Genomic DNA, 21,608 nt, shown 5'->3' with positions numbered 1-21,608 from the left:
ACTGAATATGAAAGCTGACATGAGGATTAGGTCAGCGTTGGTGAGCCTTTCATGTAGCCGATTTGATGATGTTGTCTATGTCTGCCTTATGAATGGGTCACAAACTGGAGCTTCTATTACCAAACGAAGGTGGTGATGTGCTATTACTCTTCCCATGTGTTGAACCTAGAGTGACCCTGTGCCTTGTTGTACGTCATTGTGAGGAAGTCACCACGGGGGAGAGAGAAGAGACTTTTTTGTAACATATAAATACAGTAATTACAATGCTCTTGTCAGAATTTGTCATTAATCCTCAGATTGTTCTCATGTTGAATTACTATTTACAGATGTTGCCGCAGAGGAACATCGTTTGTCTATGTTTTTTTTTAAGTGCTCAGAGGAGTGTTAGGATCTTGATGTTTTACATGTACGTTTCAGCTCCCAAGCACAATATGGGGACATTTCAAACAGCAGTCGCTCTTCAAGTGTACAGGTGGCCTAAATGAATGAGTTATAATGACACTATAAAACTAAACAATGATAACCCAAGAGTAAATGTAGGCAAGAGTCAGTAGTATTGAACTAGCAAGTAAGTCAAGTGCTTGCAAAACACCCGAACCAATTAAATTAAATTAAAGCAAACATTTCATATTTATCAAAAGAACATTTCTTCCCTTGCTATGTCTATGTTTGTGTTTGCTCAAAGGAAAACCCACATGAGACATATTTGTCCGTGGAGTTTTGTTTTTATCCAGGCTGATGATGTAGGTCGTGTCCTCAAATCCAAGAGGAATGTCTCTTTTGTACCAAGTGCAGACATGTCCACATAATGTTTTTTATTTCCATAGTGTTGGTTTTCGTTTTTTTTGTTTGTTTTTTTTTGTTTTTTGGAGGGGGTGAAGGATATTCTTTAATCTGCTTGGGTGGTTGAATCCGCTGGCTGTATGCCTTTCATGTTGTGCTGTCTCTTTTGTTAAGTTGTCCTCAGCCTATGGTGGAGGTCACGACTGTCTGCACTGACCCCTGTGAGACGTCCCTTATGTCGTCCCTTCTGCACTTCAGTCCTGACAAATAACCGCCACCTCTTACTAATCTGTGCTTTAATATGATACATTTGTACTGTTTTAGTCCATATTTGAAAAAATATCAGAGTCAGTCACGAGGATTAAATCCCCCTTCAGAGACCCCCGCCTCCTTTTTTTCTGATGATTTAGACATGAGTGCTTGTTGTACTTAACAAGCAACTTGGCCGTTTTTTTCCTTCACAGGTCCAAGGCCGACCACCTGCAAAAGAAAGGATGAAGAAATGCTGAGAAAGAGCACTACGGCTTCATTTATGTTCATTGAACCTGTTCATTTCAATGGTGACATTTAATAACGGACAACATCTGCTGTGTTTACGCCTAACAGGAAGCACATTAAAAATGAATGCACAAGATATTAGGAGATATTCGAAACACCTGCTCTTTTTGTAGTCAAACTAGGTGAGACCAGGTGAGTGTTCATCACATTTCCATTTTGCCTTCTAAATTCATTTCATTCGAAAATAAAATTGATGGAGAAAAGAGGGTTCAGCTCAGCAACACAAGGCATTTCAAACTTCATAAACCATAATTATTTACCATGGTCTGAGGGGATCAGTCAAATCTCCACATTGGGGTCTGTGAATCCTTTTTTCCCCTCATTCACAAGGACTGGTTTCTCCGTTCTTGTGTGCCAAACAAGTATCTGGTGAGAAAGGCGCGTGGAAACACAAACAGCAGTAACATTAGTAACATGCTGTTCCCTTAATGCACTCATTTAGTCTGCTCTCCCTTTGAGCTCCTACTCTGTCTCATGTTTTCCAAAACACTCAATTCATAGCTCCAACAGTACATACGCCACACCGCCACAGGGCCTGTCTGTGTAGACAGTTACTTGAGCATGAACCCTGCATTAGAAGGGAGTGAAGAGGGACCGCCAGAGTGTGTTACCTTACATATAATAATATGACACAACCCTCTCAGCACGGCCTGTGTGAAGTCTTCTCCTGACCATACGATAATGGCTACCTTTAAAATGACAGCCAACCTAAAATGTTTATAAATAGGATGTATGAGTAGCACTACAGTTCTTTGCAGAGTTCTTCTGGGTATTCTGGGTTGATTTGGACCAAGCGACTGGACAAACATTCAGGAAAAGGAAAGCAAGGGGAGCAGGGGAGGGGGAAAAAACCCCCAAAAGTGTCAAGCTCATTTTCCTCTCTCTCCTCTGTGTTGGAGCGCTCCTTCCATTCATCTTGCCGTGGCGGCATTCATGAATTATGCATAGTGCGTGTGTCAGATGTGCCAGGAGCCCACTCCCACTTTGCTCTGGTGTAGGGGAAGGTTAATAGTAACACTGGCATCGGAAATGGTAGATTATAAGAAAGAGAGATGCCCATGCACAACTTTCAATTTTTTTCTTCCTCCTTCCCTGCCGCCTCTTCTCCCCGTCCCTGCGCTCATCTGTAATCAGTGTTACGTCCCTGCCCCACCACCCCTGCAAAAACTCCAATTCTGCTCTCTCAGCCGTTCCCTGAATCCCCTCTTTTCATTTACCCATCTGAATGGCTAGGGAAGAGCAGAAGAAAAAACTGGCTGAAAGTGTCTCTCTCTCCCTTCCTCTTCCCTCATTCTGTCTCTAGCTCTTTGTCTCTGTGTGTGCGTGCGTGCGTGTGCGTGTCTTAGTGCGTGTAGGTGTGTGTACTGGTTAGCTAAAGCCCTCTGGCTGACTCCTCTTTGCCCAGAGAGAGGCTTAGTGAAGTGACCCAGACCATGGGCCGTAAGCAGAAATGGCGGCGTGGGCATGAAGAAGAACAACGATGTTGCTGCTTCTGCTACTCTCGAGCCGCTCACTCAAGTTTGTGTGTGTGTGTGTGTGCAAGAGTGTATGTGGGCAGGGGGAGATATATAATCAATAATTTTCAGCAACAAGTTTCGAATAGTTTACATTCTGACCAATCGAAACGTGAGCATTTTGTGGCATTTAGGCCAAGAGATCCACGGATTTCTTGGCATTTAGGCCAAGAAATACGTGGATTTCTTACCTGATATATTTTGAAGAGGAACATAGGGGAGAATTTACAAACCAGTAGCCTCATGAATGTGTTGATTTTTTTTTCCAGCTCAGGGAGCTTAATAAAGTAAGTTTGAGGCATCAAACACTGAATATATGCCCTGTTTTCCTGATCAGTGATCAAAGCAAAGAGCCTCATTTGATGCCAAAAAATACAAATGACCTGTATGTAGGTTTCTCCTGGTTATAATCAAAGTGTTGTGGTTCAATGTAATGTTGTCTTCCTTTAAAGGAATCGTTCAACAATTTGGTAAAACCTATTTGCTTTCTTGCCAGGAGTTACAAAGTAGAAGATTGATAGCACTCTCATGTCTGTACGGTAAATGTGTTTCTAGAACCAGGCAACGGTTAGCCTAGCTTAGCACAGAGACTTGAAACAGGGGGAGCAGCTAGCCCGGCTCTGTCGAGAGATAACAAAAGCTCCCTACTAGCACCTTGAAAGTTTATTTAACTCTTGGTAAATAAGCAAATAAGCCTGTTTCTGCATGTTGCACATCTTTCTTTAGAGAGTCTTACTGTGTATAATTGGTGGAAGTAGTTTTTCCTACTTTCTTGATTTGTTTATGGGAATTCACAGTTTCACACGACCCCACTGTCTTTTTGTGTATGAGTAGTACTTTTTGTTGCATCATCAAGGCAGTGTGCTCGAAATCTACAGTTCTCTATTCCATAAGTTTTCTATTATATAACTTATGAAAACATAATATTTGTTTTCTGTTGCTAAGGGTGAAAATCAGTAAAGGGCCTGATTTTAGCACTGTGAAAAAAATAGATTGTGGATTTCTCTACACTTTCTTTCCTCTGATCCTGAATTGTTGGTGAAATATATTTTATCAAGATGGTTCAGCACTTATAAATATAACAGATTTTACAAGGTTATGTCACCTGGTATGCAGGTTATGATATTAGTATGCTACAGCTAGTGTTGGAAAGTACTTAGGTGCAATTTTGAGATACTTCTACTGTACTGTGCTACTAACTACCTCTATTCCACTACATTTCAAATTAAAATATTGTTTTATTTTTTTCTCCATGATATTTATTTTAGAGCTATAGTTACTCATTATTTCATAGATTAAGAATTTACATTCAGAACTTATACAGTATGATAAGGTTTTAAAATACAATGTATTGTTAGAGATTAAACCAGTGGTTCCCAACCTGTTTGGCATGAGCCCTTACAAAAAGCAGAGTGTAGAGGTGGCTCCTTTTTACTGTATGTTTCAGATGTCTATGAGTTTTTAGCAGTTCCATCAGAGAGACATTTCTCCTCAGAACCCTTCAAATGGTTTCATCTACAAAAAACAGTTTGAGGCCCAAAGATGTCAAATTATTCATTTTATTGCAAAAATACTAAAGATTGGAGAAAATTTCAACAAATTAAATCAGATTTGTGTAACAGAACTTTGTTTTTGCTTCTCTCCTACACAATTAATCATTTCACAACCCCTCAGATTTATGCTGTGACCCTTTGGAGGGGCCAGGCCCCTAGGTTTGGAACCGCTGGACTACTACCTCACTGAAAATCCCTGAACTACTAACTGCTCCAGTCAAGCTGCTTAACAGGAGCAAACATAAAAAGAGTAAATTACCTTAGTGCAATTGGCTGCTTTAGGCTCCAGGTCGTTGAGTGTGACAAGTTCCCGGAGCAAACTACTCTCCTGGTAGCCTCCCTTCACTCCACGAAGCTTAAAATACGCCTGTGGCTTGAAGAGGATGAGTCTCAGGTTGATGGCAAAGCCAGCCATGTCGATGGCAAAGGGCCGATGGGGGTCGAACACCGTCTTCCAGCCATAGACCTTTCCAGCTGCATTGACCTTGGGGGACTCGTACCGCAAGCCACCCACAAAGGCCACAGGCCATACTGAAACTTTCCTAGTCGATCTCATCTAGAGAGAGGAGAGTCAAGAAGAGAAATAGAGGAGGGGAGGATTACTCATCTGAAGAAGTGTACATGACATTGAGACACAGTATTAGAGAATGAGGATTGAGCTGCCAGCCTTACAGCAGAACATGGACAGCGGGGTTTTAGAGCTGCTGCTATTGTTCATTCTGAAAGACGGTGAATATTGACCAAGCCATTGTGCCATGTGCAGCTGACACACTTTAAGATGATGTCGGATCACACACATCGTTCAACAGCTGCTCTACAATGAGATAGTTGCACACAGCCATCTTTAAAGGGAGTAAACGTGGACATTGCCAAGAGGGTTTGAAGAATCCAAGCCATTAGATAAAAGTGGCTATGGTTGCTGGTTGGCTAAGGAGATTCTTCAAGGTAGAGAACCGCCATCCTCCTCTTTCTTTCTTTCTTTTTTTTTTTTTTGGCCTTTAATCTTCCAGCATCAAACGATCTTGCCGCCCTTTTCTTTGTCTGCCTCTCGGTGAGTGCCATTTGCAAGAGCTGCTGCAGTCACTGAAGCTAAGCTTTTATAATGAGGGAAGAGGAAGGTTTAGAAACAGCAGTCATTTAATCAAATTCAATGCAGCAGAAATAATGATGCTGTACCTCTCTGGTGGAAGGTCTTTCTAAGTACAGGTGTGTGCAAGTGCAAGTGCAGTATCCAGTTTCCCCATCTATATGCAAGCTTGTTTACATATATGTATTTTTTTCATTGCATGCATTTTGTGCAAATCACTTGTAAATATCCCTTTGCATATGAGCTGCTGTAGTAGATTGGTGCGTGATTGGATGAGCTGCTGTGTGGTCAGTTCAGGGGATCAGAGCAGCAGAGTTTGAACAGCATGAAGCAGGCTGGGAGCTTAAGGGAATCCATAGATTTGAGCTTTAGGGAACATGACTGTGCCAGGCATCCAGATAAGACTTGGCAGGATGGTAGGTCTTAATGAGCACTGGGTGTTCATGGAATGGAAGAGCGATCAAGTGCTTATACGCAAATGTCCATGTGATGGTGCTGCCATAATTTTTGTTTTTTTGGCCGACACTATCTGTCATCACATTCTTTTTCTCCCTGTTATAAGTTCGACATGCTTTTTCAGCAATGCAAAGGTTTTTTCTGATAATTATTTCCTTCATTACCACCTGAGTATAGTTAAAAACGAACTGCTGTTGGATGCTGAGGAGCTCCTGTGAGTGCTATCCTCCAGGTTGTCTCAACTGTTGCCAGGGTATGTTGTAGCCAGGCGACGAATTAATCTATCCACCATTTTGCTCAACCGTCACCTGTCTTCTTCCCTTCCAGATACAGGTTTGACTTAAATCAAAAGGAAGCATAAATCAGGCTCTCTTTAGGCAATGTCAAGAGGCTTGTCACTTTCCCATCTTTACTGAGAATGTGAAAATGAGTGTTCCGCCTGTTGCCTCTTGAGGGAAATGTCAGCCGGAGTAAAGCAGCTGAAATCCCTCTTCTCCTGGCACCAAAACCTATGAAAATGCAACAAAGTTCCTCTTGCCCCCATTCTGATGAATATGATGTGTTAGTGCAGAGTTTTTTCTTCACCGTTACTTCAGTTTGTTCGTGCGCGCCTGTGTGTGCATTTAAGCTCTGTTCCCTGCTCCACTTAGAGAGAGGCACAAAGAGACGAAGTGACTGTTTTTCAAAGTAGTCTGAGTGGCAATACAAAGGAAAGAAATCACGAATTCTAACAGAGAAACGAAGGCAGGCATCCAGGTACATTAATCAGTCCTTAAGGGTGCAGAGAAGATAAAACAGAACTGTCATCGATTGCTGCTTATATATATTTGAGTATGTGTGTATGTGTCCAAACACTAGAAATGAACTGGAAAGATTTAAATTGTATTTAATTATTTCAAAATGCCTTAATTAAAAGTGTATATTTACAACCTATAAAATAAAGCTGATAAATTTACTTGCAAATTGCACCAGTTGTCCATCTATATTTCAACTTAAGGGTCTTTTGAACATACAATAAAGTAGAGCAGGATGTTATATCAGTAATATACAATATATTGTTTTACCATCAGTTGATATACTAAGAATATTAGAGGTGAAACGAAAAATGATTGGCAACTATTTTCATGATCAAATAATCGGTCATTTTTCAAGCAAGAATAGTGAAACAATGCAAAATATTTACTGATTCCAGCCTCTCAAATGAGAGGATTTCTGGCACTTCATTGTCCTGTATGATTGTATACCAAATATTTTTTGGTATTCGGACTTTTGGTGAAACATAACAAGATGTGAATATGTCACATTTGGCTCTGCAAAACTGTGATCGGCATTTTTTTGACCTTTTCTTTTACGTTTCATAGATTAAATGATTAATTGAAAAAATGATTGGCAGATGAATCCATAATGAAAACAGTCATTTTTTGCATATATTTATATAATTTCAATATATATTCAGTATTTTGGTTGTCCTACTATTGTGATACAGTTTAAATCGTGGTATTTTTGTAACTAATGAAGCTTCTGAAAGATTTATCGTGTGTAACCTGTGGTTTGGGAAGGACTTTTATGATGACGCCTCAATAATTCCGATAGTTTGTTACAGGGAGGTACTTCAACTGTGGAAAATGAATTGTTCATGATGGTTTTTTTGTTTAGTTTTCCTTAAGAAATACCTTAAAAAGTGTGCATTTAATAAAAAACAATCTGTACCAAAGTCACTTATGGTGTTGATGGAACGAAAAACTGAGTATGACTGTAAGTATGAATAGGTGGCAAAAAAAGCAATGTCCTCTATGGCACCAGATGTGATTGAAGTTCAGTTACAACAATTCCTGTCAGGATTTTTTTTTTTTTTTTGCAACTGCAGACTATTGTGTGCAGTGATGTGAAGTGTACTGTGTCTGTGTCAGGCTGTGGCAGCTGAGGTGAACTCCTGCTGCTCCGTACCTCACTGCTGCTGCTGTAAAAAAAAACAAACTGTGGACGAGCGGGGTTAGCAAATTAAGTCTTGTTAAAGCCACTTACTTTTAGGCTTAATTAGTGTGTCAGCTGCAAAAATGTAATTTTAATACCCTTTAGTTATTGTCCATATAAAAATATTATATACATTTTTGGTAAAAATGATCATTTTTATTCTCACAACAAACAGTGACATTATTTAATATTTGTACTAGAATATGCTTTGAAAATATAATTAAACATGATTCATAACTTTCTTCCTTTATGCGATGGAAACAAAGCTTGGATCATAACTTTTATTATTATTACTTTTATATCATTAGGATAAAATAAGCATCATTTTAGCATGCTTAATTTATCCTTATGATGTAAGGGATAGAGGGACACTTTGCTGTAGCATGTTGCCCTACACTGTATGTTAGCAAGGAAGGCAAGAGACAGTTGTAAAAAAAATTGGAATACCCTGAATTCTTCCAAACAAAAATACATGAGATTGAGTGTTTCATGAGACAGCTTAATGCCCAGCTGCTTAGATCTTCCTGCTTCTCTGTCATGAAAGGTAAAAAACAGACATGTAATGTGACAAACCAGCAGAGTCAGAATCATTTATTTGTACTGTTTTTTTGCTACTATCTCTGATTCAATTATTCAGTATTCCGGTGTTTTTTTCACTAAGAATTAGAGCAGCATTCACTTTCTGTGGAGCTGCCCCTGATTTTACGCTACATGCCAGTCTATTAAATGAAAGTGACGCATTCTCTCAGCAAACTTCTTTTGCACATAATACTTCTCATCATTACTGTCAACCTATATACATTATCACAAGCTGTGAGCTGTATTGTAAACCTAAAAAACAATTGTATGGAGGATAAGCACCGATTTTGAGATTATTTCATTAAAATTGTTTTTATCATCAGTTCACCTTCTATGAAAACAATACTCCTAAACAATATTTTAATGTTTTGGCTCAAAGCATAACTTATTTGCTTTAAGGGAAAATGTTTTTCGAGGCTATAACTGTAATTTCAGTTTTTATACAGCTGTCAGATTTTGTTGGTGGTTTCACTGTTTTCCCTTTGTCATACAATATTTCATTTCGTTTTATTCCTATTGTTCGTCAGCATGTACTGTAACTAGCTCTAACTAGTTTTGTATAGTTAGATTTGAAAATGTATTGTGATTGTGTACATCACTCTTTCAGCTGTGTTTCCACACTGAAGGAGTCACTAATACGCCTCTCTGTTTTCAAGCTGTTGAGACCCTCTGAATATTCACTATGGTGTCAGCAAACTAATGAATTTTTGCTGTGGTGTCAGCAAACTATACTGTACGTGCAGCCAGCTTTTTGCTCTCTTTCTATCTGGCTGTCACTTTCTCTTTTCTCTCATTCTTTTTCTGTCTCTCCCTCTCCATCCCCACTCTCTCCCTCCCCCCCAGGGCCGTTACTCTGGCCCATAAATAGGCCTGCTAGAGGTGATGGAGGGCCTCAGAGGGAGACGGAGCACTTTGGCTGATTCCCACAGAAAGGTAATGACAGGCCCCGTCAATACCTGGCGTTCCATTTACTACGGACCCTGTCTGCACTGCTAACAAGACTTGAGGCTAATACTCAAAGGATCCAGACCGTGTCCTCTCAGGTAATTCAACTGATGTCAAGATGGATGGCCTTAGATGTACTGATTACATGCCCAAACTTCTCTCCACTAGCTCCAGATCACTGGGTATGCTTGGTAAGAGCTAAAAAAAAAATGCTTCAAGTAACTTAGAATTTATTGTTCAACCCCCCCCCCCTGTACATAATATGCCAGAGATGCTTACAGAATATGGCTGGAAAAGTGCCCCTATAATATACTCTATGTTCCACTTCAAATGTATCTTTATATTGAACTAAAGTTAGAGAGATGGCTCCACAAGAAAAAGATGTATTTTTTTTTTACAATACAATGCAACTCCAAAAGGATCATATACAGTATAGTATATCATTGGCAGTATCCCTATTTTAAACACGTATGTATGCCATGCAGAAAAATTCATGGACACAATATAAATATTTTGTCCACCTCGTCCTTTCCTACAGCCTATGTATCCCATCCTAGCCTATTTATTGATCAATGCCAGTCACTCCTCTGTTTACACGAATGGCTGCTGAGTTTTCAAGCTTTCCAAACAGGCAGAACAGGCCAGCCTCAGTGTCTCTTTGGGAATTGTTCAATCTCCCAGGCCACCTGAATTACTCACTGTTAGCTCTACACATGGTTTGTTTTTCTGAAACTCAAGTGGACATCAGTGGTGTAGCATTTGAAAAGGCAAACGGAGCTTGAGGACTTTTATCAGTGGTGCGGAGCTGGCAATAAACAGGAAAGTTAGGTTTTGGAGTAAGATCACAAATGGTTACGTTTAGATATAAGGTAGGTTTGACATTATTAGGTTTGCGTATTAATTCGGAAATGCTTCAGAAGTTAGGTAAAAAATGTCAATAAAGAGCCATATTTTACTGACAGTGTCTTTAATTATCACAACTGCTATATGATCTGCCTTGGTAAAATAATACTTTTTGTGTGTAATATTTAATTCTTAACTTTTGTATTCCCAGCACTTGTGCCATCACCAGTAAATATTTTCGTTGCAGCTAATGAGAGATTATGAAATGAAGATGACTGGTAGGGCAGCAGCATTGATTTTGCATTTCAGCACTAACCTCCTCAAACAGCTCCAGGCTGTATGTGTTGTCATCATCAGCAAAGTAGACGATTCCAGCTTGACTGCTGTTGGCGTTGAAGGTCTCCCTAAGCCACCGCAGGGCCAGATTCCTCTGCATGGTCCCCCTGGGGATTCTGGGGTCCCGAGTGTCACCCCGCAGCTTATAGTTTCTGGGCGTCTCTACATTGAGGTGGGTGTAGTTAAGCCCTGTTTCTCGAAGGAGCCGCGTAACAAGAGGCGTTCTCCTTTGGGAGTCCTCCACCAGGATCCAGTGCAGGTTGGGAACATGGAGGAAGGTGTTTGCCAGCCGTGTCAGCTCCGCTTTCTGCACCGGTCGACTATATGTGGGGGTGATGATGTGGATGGTAGGCAGCACATCGGACCAGGGTGGAGGCCGTGTATAAACATATTCTGTCCTCACCACCTCCACAATGTCCTTATCTGAGGCACAGTATTCCTTGGAGTCCTGCGCCTGGCCACCTGCCTCCCTCTTGCCCTCGACACCATCATCTGCAGATTTGGGGATAGGAGGACATGTAAGGCATTAGTGCAACCTTGGGCTGCCCTTTGTATATTTGCCTCAGGTGACTTAAACCCAATGGGGGTAAAGTGTACCTGAGAGCCGGTGGTGGCGGACTGCAAGCCTCTCTGGAATGATAAAGATCTCTTTTACTAGGTGGTGACAGGCTGCAAAAAGTGAAAGCAAGCACCGTGAGAGGATTACACACCTGATGGACAGAAACACAGCGCAAGACCAAGACGGGGAGAGATGAGCTTTGCTATTCCCCCTGCATTGCTTGTGGGACATGCCCTTTTTTATATTCAGACTCCACCACAGATTCCCTCATCCTCTGCCTTTCCCCCTCCATTTCTATAGCATGCTGTGCTACTTTCCTGCAGTAAACAGAACTGTGAGTTCCTGTATTTTGCTGAATTAAGGAAGTCCTAGTTTTTGCAGTTAAAATGCATTTTGCTTCAGAAATGCCTAAGCTTGTATGACATTGCTATGATTACTGTGAGCTGGGTCTCGCAGTTTGAAAGCCTTTGAAATCAAGTAGCAATAACATAATGTTGGACATTCTTTTTGCTTGATACAAGCAGAAAAAGGGAGGAACTCTGCTACTAGGTTATCCTGGCTCACGGATAACCCCACCGAAAAAGTTTAAGAATCGCCACTTAAACCTTTGCAATGGTGGATACTACACATTTATGCACATTGGAAATATGGTGTTTGGAAATCGAGGTAACACCAAACACAAATTAAAAAGTAGAAAATTGCTCATTTGTGAGTCTTTCAGTTGGAATTGGTGAAATACTCAAAAATGTACACTGAAATACATATTTAATGACTTAGAATAGTCTATTATATTATAGGAGTTTCTTAAAGTGTCCTTTTTGGAGATCTGCCCAGACATGCATGAAAAAAACGTATAAAAGCAAAGTTTCATACTCAGTTGGAGCTATTTTTTCGTATTCTGTCTGCATCCCCATTGTGTCCATGACCAATGCAGACAAAGCCACAGACAGCTTTCAGACTCAGGCAATTATTTTTCTTCAGGCAGACTAAGTTTTTTTCCCAGCAAGAGCTTGTATATACATAAAGTCAGCGTGTGGCTCAGAACCTATAACAATTTGTTTTTCATTTTAAGACTCATTTTAGGTGTTAGATTAGGTTGCCGTTTAAGGAATAACTGGATACCAGGCTGAAAAAGCAGCAGCACCTGTAAACACACGTAACAGTGACGTCACAGTGTCCTGGAATGCACCTGTACATCACTGCAGCAAAGCGAGAAGGCTTTCAGTAAAAAAAAACAACAAGATTTTAAGGGGGTGTTAAAAATGAGGTGGAGTGGGAGAGGTTATGTTGAGCATCACTTCTTCACTGGACAATGTTTTAGAGTGGCATACAGGAGAATCAATGTGTAAAACTAAGTCTGTATGTTCAGGTGAGACTCTTATTGGTCAGCCTTTGTGGTCATGTTGGCTATTTGTCAGTCACTGCAGAGGATTATTAAAGATCCCAGCACCTGTGGCAGTACTCTAGTAAATGTTGTCCTGCGTGACACAATAAAATACTTGTTTGTGTCTTTCCTTTTGTAAAAGGGTAAGGCTCATTTTGAAAAATGTGACCACTTAGTAAATACTTGCATATAAAGGGTGGTGAATCAGTCAGAGTTTATTCCAGTGATAAAGGCTTTGATATTTTGGCCCCAATAGTTTGGTCATGATGGATTGAATATGATTACAGAATTAACATTAGTAATTTCTTTTCATTGTGCCACAGCTGATTCCAATCTTTGTCACCGTTCTGCCAGAGCTGCATTTGCACCTCCAACATAAAGAGGATTTTTCTGCCGCGCATAGATTATGACAATCTGCTGATGGCCAGATGTTCAAGACGAGCTGCCAGCGAGCATGCTGCCAAAAAACCACTAGCTTCTCTTTTAAGAGCACATAAAAAGACTCCAGTGGGCTGCGCTGGGTTAGATAGCAATGGCAAAAAAATATTTATAATTTTTTTAAACTTCATTGTGTCTTCACTGTATCCCATAAGCCAATAAAATGACTTCATGCATTTAATTGTATTTGATGAAGAGAAAGTAGCATGCTTTTTAAAGATTGCTGGCTAATCAGAAACTATTTTAAGTGTTTAGACAACCTACAAAACCAAATCATTTAGAATAATTCAGAAATGATCTTGAGTCCAGACTGCCTCAGGTCATTTGTGTAAACATGTTTGGTTTCTTAGCCCCTGTACGTGCATTCATGACATTATAAGTAGAGGGGAAGAGCTCCATTGATTTGATTTTGCTCTAATTTGGGTTTGTTTACTCTGCGGCATACTTGACATTTCACACTGTTGGTTTATGGTCTCTGGGGGATGATTGGAAGGCTCAGGAGTGCGTATTAAAGACTAAGACTGGTGTGCAAATGTGATATTATATGTGGACGCAAGATATTCCATGAGGCTAATCAAGCAGACACATTCATTATTTCAAACTGCTGATTAACAAACTCTGAAATTAATTTCCAAGTTGAAGAAAATGTTTAAACTTAAATGGATGAAATAACCGCTGCATAATGCCGTATACTTCATGCTGTGTGTGGTCATCACACCAATAACAAAATGATGATTGATGGGCAAAGGCATGTGAGTGGATAAACTGTGAATGCTGTGAAAGGACATTGTTTTGTAACATACTATACTGGGCAAGCTATTATTAGCATAAGAAAAAATAATGCAGATTAGACACAGCTGATCAATTAATTCTATTCAACTGACAAACTGAATATATGATATAAAAATAACTCCTAAATGTATGAAAGTGTGTTTGCGGTGGTAACATCCGCACGGATTAGGTTCACACAGACTGGGCAAGTGTTATTGAGATCTGATGAAGCTGATGATCATGGCCAGCGAGTGCCTCTAAATGAACGGCCTGTTGTCTGAACCTGAAGTGCAGTGTTAGATTCAAAGACACACTTCAGGTTCGGTATTGCCAGTGAAGTGCAGTGCGTACCCTTGCGGATGGCGAGGAGTGGAGCTATAGCGCTTTGGTGCCAAACAGTGATGAGCAGAGTCCAGGGTAACACGATCAACACGATGGCAAGAATATCTCTTCTCTTCGGCATCTCCAGGATTGGTTATTTGGCTCGGCATTACCTGGAGAAATAAGATTTAAGTATTATCATTCTGCACTTTATAACGTACAGGATTTCAAGTCATGTCCCTTTGAGAGCCTTGAAACATTTCCATGAAATATCCATGTGTTTTAAACAAATAAAACAGTATGCAGTATGTAAAACAGTATGCTGCTGTATCTCGTTTACCTGAAAATGGGAAGCACTTTCTCAGGACCTTAATTATCATTAACTGCCCCAAAAACACCATATAAGGCACTGCACTGGAGGACACCCGTATTCATAAGGACAAAAATGGCATTGAAAGTGAAATAGAAAAATGCCAGTGACAAAGACATTTAGTGATAGTCTACTTGATGCTGTTAAAACTAAATAAAATATTAATCTGCCACAGAGGCAGCAGCATTACAACCTCACCTAAATACACCAAGAATGAGACAATGGAGCAGGTGAATGCTGTATGATCTATAGATAAGTCAAAAGACAAAAGGTTTGATTTAAAACTCTAACTAAATGTGTCAGCTAATGAAAGGAAGGTCAAAGCCACTGGAGGAGGAGCAGGAGCTCATCCACTCTGCTAACCCAATGAGCTCATCGTTGCCATCACTGAGGACGGGGACGTGAATTCATGCCCAGTGCTGACACTGTTCACCAGCCAAATGGCAGGAAACGATGTCACCAGACTGCGGGTTTACTGTTGGGCAAATGTGCCCGTCCCTCTGAGTCCAGATCATTTGGTTCAGCTTTGTACCCCTTTGAAAAATCTAATTACAGCATAAAAGAAATTGACCAGACATTAACAGAAATAGCATGACTGTTAAAATGATGTTTTCTTCATGCTATGAAACAATTTGATTTAAGAGAAAACGGAAGAAAATCTTCCCAAGTAGATGATGTAATGGACTTTTGCATCAATCAAGTTTAAAGGTTAATGCATTGTGTTTTTTTAGGTCTAACAAACACAGTGAATATACTGAATGTATTTCCTAACTCATAAAACATTTGCAGTGATCTTATTTAGAAACGCTTTTATATCTGTGCTGTTTCTATGAATCTGCATTCTTCTTTTCATCTCTTAATGGCTTAATGCTGCTTTTAATGGCATAATCTGTGACTGCCTCCTCCTTTAAAGGTGCAATTTGAGCTGTAAATGGAAACAATGTCTTATGGGTTGCCCCTATTACCAAAATTCAAAACAGGATTGCAACTTGCTATCACTCTCCAATTGGCTGAAAGGGTTTTTTTTTCATTATCATCACTATTTATTGATTTTTCTGTCCTGTTTCCATACCCACTCTACCCACCTCCAGACGAGAAGATACCATAATACACATTTTCTATGATTTCTGATGCTGATGTACTGTCATTAAACACAGCAGTAAAACATTTACACTCAGTTACCTTCTATCATTGTGATGTGTATATTGCCGGTTGGCTAAGCCGTACCCTCCTCATAGTTACTGCTGCCACGCCTTTCTGGTTTTCTGTCCTAGCTGGGCAGGTTACATTGGCAGATTTACCACTTGAAACTGGATGATTTTTGAAACAGTGGGTTGATTTCAGATAGAAGTAGACAAAAGCAGGATTCATGTTTCATGATTTTGCCAGCTGAGAAACAAAATTTATCAACTGTAGCTAGCTAGCTAATAAAGCTAGTAGCGTTAGCTTCTTGAGTTGGTAGAAATGCTGTCTCTGACCAACTTTTTAATGTTTCCATCTGACTATTTCCCCGATATAAAATGAAGAAATATGCACTTGACAGCTACAATAAGATATTGTACTAAAACAGTGAGCCACTAACATTACCTTAAATCCTGCTAGCGTTCAGGACCGGCTTTCACAAAGTCGGGAAATATTTTGTGCTAGGCGTTTATCAATGGTTTTTTGGGGGGGGGTTGTAGCTTGTAACTCAACAAACTAATGTAGTTCGTTAAAGATGTGTTTGTTAAAGAGTGTTGTATCTTACATAAATCAGAGCAGAGGAACCGCTTGAAAGAACTGCCGTGCCTTGTTATGGTTACTAAGCTATGATTGGACAATACTGTAATAATATAAAAATGTGTGTATTTGTCTACACAATATGAATTTAGCCCACAGTAAATTGTATTCAAATTATTATGGTTAAATAAAAAATTAAGGATTGGGCCTTTAATGACCTGGCATATAAGAACACACATTTCTTCCTCTATTAACATTTTGTTGTTGTTAATTTGAAGTTGTAGTTAATAAAAAATAAATACAAATTATAAAAAAATTACATTCTAAAATTAACATTGGGTTGAATCAATACCTCTGACACAGTCTTGACAAACATTATTACATCATATTTCACACATGTGGTGTAATTCATTTGTTTCAGATTGCCTTATATTTCAGCGTCCACGCCCTGGATTTCATCCCCACATAGCTCATTTACATTGAATTGTGCTGAGCCCTCACTGAAAAAATGCAGTTATTAACTGATCTGCTTGGTTAAACAAAGGATGAAAAAACAGACATAATTTGAGCAGAGGTGTTTTCATTTTCAGCTTTAAAGTTGAGGATACAAGTCATCACTTTCCCACAGTGATCCTGCTCCGACTGCTGTGGAGGGTGGCAATATATTGAGGCTTAACATAATTCTACTAACCAATTATGTTTATCGAGCTCTGTAAATAAATGCACCATTAATGCCCGAGCCATCAGGTGAGAATAGTTTAAGTGTGAATAGTTCTAACATAAACCCTACACCATATATAGTGTTTTCGACTAATAAAGCAAATGGTTCTGCAGAGTTTTAAATCTGTATTTTTTCAGTGGAGAGGTGATTTACAGAGAATTCCTCTGTGGAAAATATTACTTTGCCTGGCTCTGCATGCTTATATACAGTCCTAGCTCAGATTATTGGCACACCTGAATTTTAAGTACAGAATTTAAAATATCTTCAGAAATAAATGCAAATGACCCTATTTGGTACAATCAAAATATTTTATTAAAATGTCCAAGGTTACTGAAACAATGACAAAAAAAATGCTTTCATATTGTAAAATAAAAATACAGATATAAAAGGTAAGTTTTTGACACAATTATTGTCCACCCCTTTGATGAATTGATGAACAATAGAGCTGTCTGAGAGCAACAGAAATGCTATTATCAAAAAACATAACAATTCCAAAGGCTACAAGGCAATCGCCAAAGATCTTGAAATCCCTATTTCATTCGTTGTAAAACTGTTAAGAAGCTTCCAAGAGATGGTGCTAACAAGAAACTCAAACAGAGGAGTCTGCGAAGGTTGATGCAGATTGTGGAAAAAACACCATGTGAGGCATGTAGAGAGCTTCAGGCTGACCTGGAGCAATCTGAAGTGGTGGTTTCAGCCCGTACCGTACGCTGCACACTAAACCAAGTAGGGCTCCATTGGCCAGGGGCAAGGGCAACACCACTACTGAAAGCCACAAAAAGGCAAAGCTACTGTTTGCAAAAACTTTCAAAAATAAGCCACAGACTTTCTGGGATAATGTTCTATGGACAGATGAAAACAAAGTAGAGCTCTTTGGGGATGCAGTGCATCCGTTTGTTTATAGGTGACGAATTTAAGCCCATAAGGAAAAGAAGACCCTACCTACAGGAAAACATGGTGGAGGTTCTATCATGCTGTGGGGCTGCTTTGCTTCCTCTGGTACTGGAGGCATTGAATGTATCAAAGTAATGATGAAATCAGAAGATTACCAAAGCATTTTAGAGCGAAATGTGTTACCCAGTGTCAGAAAACTGTGTGGGGCGAAGGTCTTAGGTCTTTCAGCAGGACAACAACCAGTTTTAAACTGGTCAACAATGAGTCCTGACCTAAATCCCACTTTGGAGAGAGCTGAAATCTGCCAATGGAAGAGTGGCAGAAAGTACCAGCAGACAGGTGCAAAAAGCTTCTAGATGGCTACAAGAAACTTTTAGAGGCTGTAATCGTTGCAAGAGGTTCTGCAACCAAATATAGTAAATAGTGACTATTTAAGGGTGCCAATAATTGTGTCTGGTGAACATTTTGTGTTTGTATTATTTAGCTATTATGCAAGTCTTGTTTTCATTATTTTCTTTTGTTCAGTAATCTCCGATATTTTATTAAAATATTTTGATTACACAAAATTGGTTTGCATTTGCATTTATTTCTGAAAATATGCTAAATTTTGTACTCAAAATTCAGTGGTGCCAATAATTTCAGCCAGGACTGTAGAATTGCAATGAGTTATACAGAAAATTACATTACCCACATGCCAAGTTCTTGAATAAATGGTATGGGAATTTCAATGATAAACCCAGTGAATGTCTTCCTTTGAGCCATGTTTTTGAAGGTACATAATCTTCCAGCACCACTTGAAAAGACCTAATCTATTATATGTGCTTTGTTAAGAATAAGGTTTGATCATGTAAATGCTACAGATGAAGAAAAAGAAGCCTTTTAGACCTTTTCACCGTAACCTGAAATACAATTACTTTACACATTTACAAATACTGAAAGGGGAAATAATCCTTTTACAGGCTATAAATGTAAAAACCCATGGATACTCTAACAGAAGCAAATACAGTAATTTCTTAAAGGAAAAAATGCTTCTTGTCTGTAAATTGCCATGTAATCTGGAGGCACTCAGGGAGCATAAATCCCGACCAATGCTGAACAGCACCCATTTGACATCATTGCTAGTGCTTATATCTTAAGTGAAATGGATTTCTTAACCTTGTAAACATGCCCTTAGTATTGGGAAGTGCTCCTGCAATTTAGTATGACACTTCCATAAAGTTGGAGGACTTACAAGAAACAGATTTAAAAAAGATGGATCAAATCAAAGCAGCAGAGGCTAAGATATCCTGACTTTCAGTCACCAATATAGGTCAAGCTCAAAAAATGCTGGATCCTACATTTCCCGTAATGCAACATCCACATCTTTAAAACTTCATACCTCCAGTTTGTAATGCAGGCTCTCTGAAATTTTCTAGTCTCTAATCCAAAAATGAAATATTGCAGACAATTTCGCTATGACATGTGGGTCTTCAATATTCGTTGTGTTATCTACTGTGCCTTATCAGGTCAGGACCCCAACGGACGATATGAAACAGGAACAAGCAACAAACCACAAGGTGGGCTTTACATTACGCCACATTGGGCTGACTGAAACATACAGCATATAAAGACACACACATAGAGCTCAAGTCAGATCTCTTCATGGTATTGCTGCTTGTGCTGACCTGATTGATCTCCGCTCTCTGCAGACAGCGAATAAATACTCATACTTATTCAATTGAGTTTCCGTACTTTGTTTCCACATCTGAACTGGGAGAGACTGTGGCTGAAACAGGTCACAACAGACATCATCGAGGTTATTTTTTTTAGACTTGACAAAGCTCCTCTAGAGCCACAGGAATCCCTATTAAACTGTTTTCACAGGACAAGTAAACTGACCTTGATGTGTAAAATCAGTGGAATCTCCCTTTAATAACATTTCTTGCATATGATTAATAGGCTCATATGAATGAAAAAAGGCTTTGGCTTACCCACAGTTATAATTGGATCATGGCACCACTGGTGATGCACAGCTGGAAAGGCAACGCTGCATACTGGACGAGCTACGTAGCGGTGACATCGTCCATGACACGACAGCCAACCATTTCCCTTTCCCCTTCCTCTGCTGTCTACTCACGCAGACAGGCAACTCCAAATGCAGACCTGGAAGATAAGGACATCTCAGTGAATATGATTCAGTGATGAGAGATTGTGAGTGCTTCTCGCTTTGTGCCCCCCCCCCCCCGAACACACACACACACGGACACCACTTCTCTCACTTACACCAGCATGAGATTCAAGGACAGTCAGCCAGGTTTAAACATAGCAGCTTGGACAGGGTCTAAGAGTCAAATGCCTTACAGAGATTCTTGGCCATGGACACCTTCATGAGTAGTGTGGCTGTTAGTGACATCTATTCATTATTTAACATCACAGAACTAGGGCTCAAAGTGCAGCAGAGCAGAAGTGTGTCAGTAAATAAATTTAATTTGGATCCACATCATTCAGAGTCACAGGCGGAATCCATCTCTTGGTGGTAGACAACTGCTCTGCTTTACAATGCCACGTTTCCGTTCACGTGTGAAATGTTTAACACGCATACAGTATATGTATTTATACAGAATGTGATTTTACCTAATTGACACAAAACTTCACTGCACAGATACAGACTCCGCATTTTTCTTTTTTTCTTTTTTATTTCTAATGTGGAAACTGGAAGAGGGTTAGTCATAACACCACTGCTTGCCAACAGTCTGGGGTGGGGGATTTTACAAAAATAAACTGGCATCATGTCTTATTCAAATACATCTGAGGGAACGCTGCTTCTATGGAGGCTCATGCTTCACTCAGCCTGTGATGTCTGCACGCTGCATCAGCTCCAGAGCTGGATGGCTTAAGACAGTTTTTTTCACGGCTTTGTGAAAGAAAATCATGTAAACTGCAAATATGTATGTTTTGCGGAATGAACGGCAGGAGGCCAAGAGTCATTTTACTAAGGCACATTGTTTTATAAAAAGGTAAATTGTCTGTGACCCAGTAATGCAGTAGGGGGTGTTTATGCTTGATGTGAACAAAATTCCAGAAAAATCTATTTTCAGATTGCCCTGACTCGTTGTCCAATTTCTCAAACTGAAGGATCATGCTTCTGAGGGTTGACATCAGTTGTGTGGAAAAAGGAATAAAGGATGAATACGAGAAACAGTCTTCATCGGTTAGTGCAGCTCCTGCAGTATTTGTTTTTAATGACAGTGACAAGCAAGAACTGTGGTGGAAAAAAAACAACAACTAAACAGCGGCCGTAGAAAGGCTTTACAGTTGCTGCCAGGTACTGTCATGCATGCAAGCTCGCAGTGACAGTGTTGTCGCTCTGATTTCTGCGTAACACACTTCTCTCTTCTACGCACTGTGATGGAGCTAAACAGAAGGAAATTCAATATAGGAGAACAACCTGCCAAAATTTCAGACCCTCCAACAGGCCAATGCGGTGTCTCGGAGCCTTTCACGTTTCAAAGGAAATATTTGGAAAAACAAGTGCTTCCAGCTGAAGGGAGCTGGAGCTCATAATGCTGTTGTGTATAGCACATGTTGAGCTGGAAATGGATGTTTTGTGAATGCAATCATTACACTGATCTTCATCTTTGGCACAGAGTTGTTGTTGAGCTGAGTTAAGCCACGCAAGATTAATGTCTCAGGTCATTTCTTAGGAGAGATTTAACTTGAAATTATTTATCTACTTTCCGTTTTTGTGCTTGCAGCATATGGATTTAGGAGTGAATTGTAATAACTTTGGTGATTGCTTCAGGTCAAATTTTTAATTGGTTAAA

At 39.7% G+C, this 21,608-nt stretch overlaps 1 protein-coding gene across 1 annotated transcript; it reads right to left on the bottom strand.

Moving 5' to 3' along the window:
- Nucleotides 1-1,620: 1,620 nt before the first annotated feature.
- On the bottom strand, nt 1,621-19,840 carry b3gat1a (beta-1,3-glucuronyltransferase 1 (glucuronosyltransferase P) a). Its single transcript, XM_040131155.1, has 5 exons — nt 19,776-19,840; nt 14,132-14,274; nt 10,609-11,120; nt 4,668-4,964; nt 1,621-1,707 (listed from the first exon to the last, which is right to left on the bottom strand). The coding sequence occupies exons 2-5, from the start codon at nt 14,241-14,243 to the stop codon at nt 1,621-1,623; spliced, it is 1,008 nt and encodes a 335-aa protein (XP_039987089.1). The 5' UTR covers nt 14,244-14,274; nt 19,776-19,840.
- Nucleotides 19,841-21,608: the final 1,768 nt, after the last annotated feature.

The sequence above is a fragment of the Xiphias gladius genome, chromosome 7 (genome assembly GCF_016859285.1).
Source record: "Xiphias gladius isolate SHS-SW01 ecotype Sanya breed wild chromosome 7, ASM1685928v1, whole genome shotgun sequence".
Lineage (NCBI taxonomy): Eukaryota > Metazoa > Chordata > Actinopteri > Istiophoriformes > Xiphiidae > Xiphias > Xiphias gladius.
The sequence above is the reverse complement of the archived record's forward strand: the minus strand, read 5'-3'. Positions and strand labels throughout refer to the sequence as shown.